At 35.0% G+C, this 7,170-nt stretch overlaps 1 protein-coding gene across 1 annotated transcript; it reads right to left on the reverse strand.

Annotated features, from left to right (window-relative positions):
• Positions 1–1,662: 1,662 nt before the first annotated feature.
• LOC139853253 (synaptonemal complex protein 1-like) lies at positions 1,663–6,959 on the reverse strand. Its single transcript, XM_071842625.1, has 18 exons — positions 6,767–6,959; positions 6,621–6,670; positions 5,864–6,071; positions 5,660–5,785; positions 5,453–5,551; positions 4,702–5,378; positions 4,370–4,618; positions 4,145–4,273; positions 4,002–4,070; positions 3,818–3,928; positions 3,613–3,720; positions 3,416–3,526; positions 3,156–3,311; positions 3,017–3,112; positions 2,708–2,791; positions 2,165–2,224; positions 1,958–2,061; positions 1,663–1,870 (listed from the first exon to the last, which is right to left on the reverse strand). Exons 1-17 carry the CDS (start codon positions 6,933–6,935, stop codon positions 1,960–1,962), a joined length of 2,604 nt encoding a protein of 867 aa, XP_071698726.1. The 5' UTR covers positions 6,936–6,959; the 3' UTR covers positions 1,663–1,870; positions 1,958–1,959.
• Positions 6,960–7,170: the final 211 nt, after the last annotated feature.

Raw genomic sequence — 7,170 nt, forward strand, 5'->3', positions numbered from 1 at the left:
TTTTTTGCTTTTCTCTATACTTCTCCGTAAGGTTCCTAATAGTATGGATTGCCTCTATCGAAGAGCGCCCTGGTATGAAACCAAATTGGTTCCCCGGCACATTTGTTTCGCGTCGAAGTCTAGTCTCAATCCCTCTCTCCAAAAGTTTCATAGTATGACTAAGTAATTTAATGCCTCTATGGTTACCAGAAACTTGAGCACCCCCCCTTATTCTTATAGATGGGAATAGTCTCGCTCAGTCTCCTTTCCACATGCATTTTAGAGCTTACAAATGTCATGTTGAAAAGGCAAGTCAACCACCAAACACCATCGTCTCTAAGGCACCGCCACGCCTCAATGGGATCTGGTCCAGTCCCACAGTTTTATTTCTCCCCATCTTTCGTAGTGCCGATCGTACTTCCTCTTGGTTGATCCTTAACAATCCCTATTATTATGGTATTGTTCTATATCATAGTCTTGCATATCTTTGCGGCGCTCGGGTCTTCCCCCAACGACAAGTTGGTCAAAATTTAATGTACAGTTCAATATGGAGTCTTTTGGCTCCTTTCAGTTTAAAATCTTTTGTTATCTCGAATTATATTTTAAATTTATTTATTTATATTTTACATCTTTTTAAATACAGGTTCAACTTTTCGACTTCATGTATCTTGACTCACCATAGTATATGATGTTTATATTGTATTGTATCGTATTGCATTGTATCGTATCGTTTTATTAGTTTTGGTTTTTCGGACTAGGTTAGGTGAGACTCGGTATAGATAGTTCGTTGGTAGCCGCTTTCTAGGTACGAGTCTCATTGGAGTATCCAATTTGTACTTCTTGTTGAATTCATTTTCTTTCGAAAGCGTTTTCAGTTTTTATAAAAGTTATCGTTATGTTTGCCGAAAAAAATGGATCCATTCATTGTTTGGCTTTCAGTTCACGAGGGATCATATGTTAATTGAATTACTAGTTTCTTGATCCCATGAGGACAAAATGTTGTCACTAAATCAAAACTCAATTAATCAAATAAGTATACGACGACATTCAAATTAAAATTTTATCTTATTATTGCAAAGAACAATAAAAAAACAAAAAGGGGAAATTTGTCCAATAGTCACAAATAGGAATCAAATAACGTTATTTTGTAACATACCAACATAGTAAGTTCATCTTATGAATTAGAGTACATGGCTATGACTCACATTGCTACTGTTGTTAGACTTGTAGATGAGTTAAGCATCAAGAACTTAATATATGTTATTTTCCGGTGTGATAATCAAAGCGCTATTCAATTATTTTAAGGATTCATTTTTCATAAACGCACAAACACATTACTATAAATTGTCACTTTACGCGTGAAGTCATGGAAGGTTTATTCAGTAAAGTTTATTTGCCCACTCCTTCTCAACTAGTTGACGGTCCTAGGTGTAGATAAGTAATGTACACAAAGGGAGATAATTATCAGTTTTAACATAACTGTGAGCCCTTCTCACAACTATATTCTTCTGGTTTACCCAACATTTCGTCAACATCGCATACAAGGCAACCATAGCTAGCATACAATTATCCATCAAGATATTGAGATACAAATAAGTTATTCCTGTGAATAACTTTACTCGGGTCGAGTAGAAATGAGGAGAAAGCAATATCTCATTAACTTTTCATCAATTCTAGACGCAAGAAAGTATTTAGATGCCTTGACAAACAAGACAAAAACATCAATTCACATCAAATCCAAAGAAGTTCATCAATTTCAATTACAACAGTGCCTGTCTGTTATTTATCAACAATTTGCACAGCTAAATCACTTACCAACACTTGCGACCAGGTGGGTTCACAATGGAAAGCCGAAAATGCCTGAGTGGAAGATTTACTCGATCTGCTTACACTGCATAAATGACAACTTTTAGGTTATGGTACATATTTGTGAAGACGATAATTTCTTGTAAACGAAACAAAAGGTGTCAGATATTACCTTTAGTCAAATGCATAAGGATCGTCTACATATGGGTTCAATGATCCTTCAGTGAACAGATCGCCAATATTAGGAGGATTTTGTTGACTTCCTCCCTTCATTCGCTGTTCATAAAATTTTCAATAATTATGTTAAAATTCATACAAAAAAGGTACAAGTTCCAGCACAAAAAAGGTACAAGTTCCAGCACAAATACTTAAAATTTACCGCGATAGCATTTCTAGGGCTAGTGACTCTTGGTGTTCGCCTCTTGTTCTTTTTCTCATCCTTCCAGACATGACAATACAAAATGTCAATACATATACAGAATAAGCACCTATGTCATACAAGATTTTATGATATCATAAATGAGATCATATTGATGTGTGTTTGTGATGTGAACTAGCCTTTATAATGAGAGCTTGTATGGACTATAAATATAAATTTTCCACCTTTATTACACACAACCTTACCAAGCCTATATCCATAGACACATAGTATTACACCTAAACTTAATCACACTAATACTGACACCCTCACCAAGCTTCCACTAATTCACAATGGAACCTAATTAGATTAGAGTTATCATAGTTCTACATATCAGGAACTAGAGATAATCATGCATATACAAGAGATATAGGTGGATACAGATTCGTATGCATACATATATCATCATCATCATCTTCATCATCATCTTAAAACAGTTTAAACGGAACATTCATAATAAAACATGAATTCTTCATTTAGAGAGTTAACACAAGAACACCATACCTGAAACATGATTGTACTTTTTGTTTTGCGGCGCTTTGTGATTGTTCCGTTGGATGTTTCAACTTCGTACTCATGGTGAGTTACCTGCCATGATAGCAGCTTTTGTAACTCAGTAAACCCTCAAGTTTTAGTTTGGTAAATGCAGAATAGGTTAACTACACATACAACTTAAGATTGCTAAACATTTAAACAAAAACCAAACTATCAACATATTCCTCAAGATCGATTTATCACTTCTTACTGCATCTTTTCAACTTTTTTCATTAAACTGCAGAACATGTATATGGGAGGTAGATATGAATACTCAACCTTTTTACTATGCTTGGGAATGTTTATCACACTTGCTGGTTTAGCTTTCTCTGTTTTCTTCACTATCTTTGAGACTGGTGGTTGTGTAGCGGTCATGTAAGGCAACTCCTACATTGGACAGAAACAGAGTATAGATCATATAAGGATCATTAACTAAGTTGTTTTTATTTGTTTTAAAATTTGTGTGTGTAATGTTGGATATGCATGCCTTTCTTGAGGTAACTTCTTGGTCTTCTTGAGGCTGATCACCGATTACTTTTAACTGCAACTGCAACAAGGCCTTCTGCCTCTCCTCCTATAAAAATATTCCATTGTTAAAAAAATTGAAATATACCATCTCTTTGGGAGTAGAAGAAGTGGGCCCATCCCTTAAAAATTATGAATTTGAACTATGCATACCTTGTCCTTCTGTAAATTCAGCTCCTCTTCAAGATGCCTACACTCCTCGTCATGTTGGGACCTCATTTCCCTTAACTCAGCCTCATGTTGATTCTTAAGTAACTTGGTGTTCTGGATACATTGTGAGAATTAGCAAATTTAAAAGAATGTATATGCATTTATTATGAATTAGAATTCATCAATAGATTAATATGTACCTCTTTCAGTTTATTCTCAGCCTGGAGTTGAAGTTTTTGCAACTCTTCACTATGATTAGCTCTTAGATCTGCTTCTTTCTTATCATTCTCCATCCGTATCTTATTAACCTACAAAATGAGCAGACCAAGAATTTATATCTGTCTGATTTATATCAATATACTAAAAGAGAAATCCGATTTCCTATATTTATACATAGTTACATACCAAAGCAGTGTGTTCTCCCTCAATCTTTATCAGTTTCTGATTTGATTCTTCAATGCATTCTGATAGCTTTCTGTCACATTTCTTTTCCATATCTACAATTGCTTTTTCAGCCTGAGGAAAGAAAAAACTTAATATGTATAAAAGATCCAACAAGTCAGTGAGAAAAAGATAATAAAGGTCCAACCTTTTCTTTCTCGATGGTAACGCATTCTAGCTTTTCCGCTTCATATTTCCTTCGAATTTCATTGATAGCCTAATAATATAATTCAGTGTCAGTTTGTCTCATCATCTGAAAATTTAATACAGACGCATGACAGTGGACTTTACCTGATCATTCCTCTGAGAAATTTCCTTCAAATGCCTTGACAATTCTATCTGTTTACTATTTAACATCTGATCGTATTGCTTCTTAGCTTCTGTGAGATTACCTTCAGCTTCAACGAGCAACTTTCGAGCCTATATAGATCATTAAAATTCACACTAATGTCATATATAACACGATAACATACAAGATAACATCTTTAGATATGAGTAATGGGAAGAAAAAAACACCTCTGAATTTTGATCTTCCAGCTGTTTCTCTCTTTCCTTGATTTCCAAAACAACCTGTTCCTTCTCCTGTATTAAGCTATGAAGCTCATTGACTTGTTTCTCCAGTGAGTCAACACGTTGTTCGTGCTTCATAACTTCATCTCTCAGAGTATCTATTTCCTCTTTCTTAATATCTATCTCGGATTGAAGGTTTTTGATCGTCTCCTTATTACCACTTTCAGACTCTGAATACTTCAACTGAAAGTCTTGCTGCATGCGTAACAATAAAATACTGATCAACCATAATATAATAGCATGAAGATCAATTTTATAATAGTTATACAAGGGTGCACCATTTGTAACTCTGATATTCTGGAAGCTTCAGAGATAGAACGGATCTTATCCTCCAACGTGGTAACAAGGTTATCCAATTCAGCTTTCTTTGAAAGAAGCGCTTGTACTTCAGACTCTAACTTCTGAACCTTCTCTTCTTTTAGGTGACATTCTTCTGCATGCTGGGCCATTGTGAGCTTTAAATCATTCTGAAGCTCACTGATCTTATTCTTCTGCTCTTGATTGACCAACTGTAACGCATCTTTTTCGGATGTGGTATTCAAAAGTTGAGTATGAAGCAAATCATAACTCTGTTGTGCCTTTTGTGACACGAGCCTTTTTTCTTCTTGTACCAAGTCAAAGCAAGAAGTAAACAAAACATCGACTTGAAGAACCTTCTCCCAAAAGGCTAGACTCTGTTTATCCAAATCTGCCAGCTTAACTGCCATCATGTTAACAAAATTTGCCAGGCTTGCATTTTCCTGCATTGCTTTGTCTAATTGCTCAGTAAACTTCTTATTACTGTCAATTAGATTGGTAATCTCTTTCTCCTTTCTTTCACACAATTCATGCATATTTTTTAGCCTATCTTCCTTTGATATTATATCAAGTTGCAGTTCATTCAACCTAGAATTTAGGCTCTCTATGGTTGATTCATTGGATGCTACAGTGGCCTGCAAGGTCTTGGTTAGATTATCTGCAAACAATGAGAGATGCTTATTTATGTCTCACAACACATGAAGAAATAAACTTATCAAATGTTATCAATACCTCTTTCATTGATCAGCATCAGAACTTTGCAATGTTCATCACTAAGTTGCTTCTCTAGGTTTTCCTTACCAACGGCAAGTTCAGTCAACTGTCTGTCACCTGCAAACAGAATTCCACACATTCAAAACATCTAACCAAATACTGAAAATTTCAGGCCTAATATCATTCCCAATATAGAAGACCATTTAAAAGAAAGATTTAACCTACGATTTCTAATAGTATCTTCAGACGATTCCAGCCTAAGAGACAGAGACTTCATCTGACTATTCAGATTGTCAAGAGCTACTGAAGTATCAGAAAACTTATTTGAAAAGAAGACTTTGTCTTTCTCAGCTGTAGAAGCAGAACAATGTCAATTACACCCATAATCAATGCATAATGTAGAAATCAAGGATTCAATATAAACCTTACCGTTCTGAACCTGGTCTGCCAAAGTTTGTAAGGTTTCAGTAAGTTGATTACACATGGTCTTTGTTGAACAAAACTTCGACTCTAGTCCTCTCCAAAGTTTCTCATCTTCTCTATGCTTTACTTTAAGCTGAGCATTTTCATTATAAGCATTCTGCAACTTCTCCTCCAACGCATGAATAGTGTCTGACAATTTCTTTATCTTAGAATTCTGCATCCATTGCAATTTTTAGCAAAGCAAGTTTAGCCACTCAATTCACCTCAATTAACACACTATAGAACACACACATGTAAGCAAGTCTCTGTGTGCAAACAGGTTATGCATAGTTATTATAAGGCTAACATGCCACTAAACAATATGCATGATATAAGACACATATTGAAACTATTCACCTTATTACAGCCTTGAACATACCGAATATAATCATCAATCCTAATATCCAATTGAATTTAAATTATTTGACACATGGAGTGATATATAAGTGCACAACCACAGATACACAGTAAATTTGCTACAATTATCAGATAAAAGTGCCTCTGTTTACTTCTAAAAGGCAATAGTACTTACGAAATAGCATGATATTATAAGTAGTATAGGCACCTACTTCAATAAATACACACAAATAATCATCGATACATCAAATGTTGCACATACATATACAATATAACATTCCAGGTACAGAATTGGACAAGGATACATCAAATTTGTTGAACATGACATACATACACATAGAGATATGGAGAAAGCAGATAATCATACCGCTAGGTCAAGATCTGTTTTCGCAGAAGCTTGCTCTTTAGCTAATTTCTCTATACGAAAAATAAAAAAATTATTCAATATACGGAATATATACACATAACTTTAGACGCATTACATCAATAAGGTCAAAATAGCCATTAAAATACCTGCAGCAAGCTTCAAATTAGCAAAACTTCCTGACGAATTAGAATTTGAATAGGAAGGTTGCCGTGAAGAGATCTGGAACGATTTTGCAGCTCCGGAACTAGATGATCCTAACGATGATTTGAACTGATCTAAGCTCTTCATGCCTGATAAACCTACTAGCTTGCTCATTATTCAAATCAGATTACACGATTTCACAGTAATGTCTAGGTTTTCCGATGATTAGGAGCTCCGGCCACCGGAGGTTTGCAATTCAGTAACTAAAAAGCTCTATGAATGAAATGAAATGTACGAAGAATCGGTAATCGCTTGAAACCCTAGAAATTGTGTTCGTCGATTCATGTGTGTGTAAAATGAAATAAGCGCCAATTGATTTAATTCGTTTATTATATTTATATAGGTGCAA

Source organism: Rutidosis leptorrhynchoides, chromosome 6, assembly GCF_046630445.1.
Source record: "Rutidosis leptorrhynchoides isolate AG116_Rl617_1_P2 chromosome 6, CSIRO_AGI_Rlap_v1, whole genome shotgun sequence".
Taxonomy (NCBI): Eukaryota; Viridiplantae; Streptophyta; class Magnoliopsida; order Asterales; family Asteraceae; genus Rutidosis; species Rutidosis leptorrhynchoides.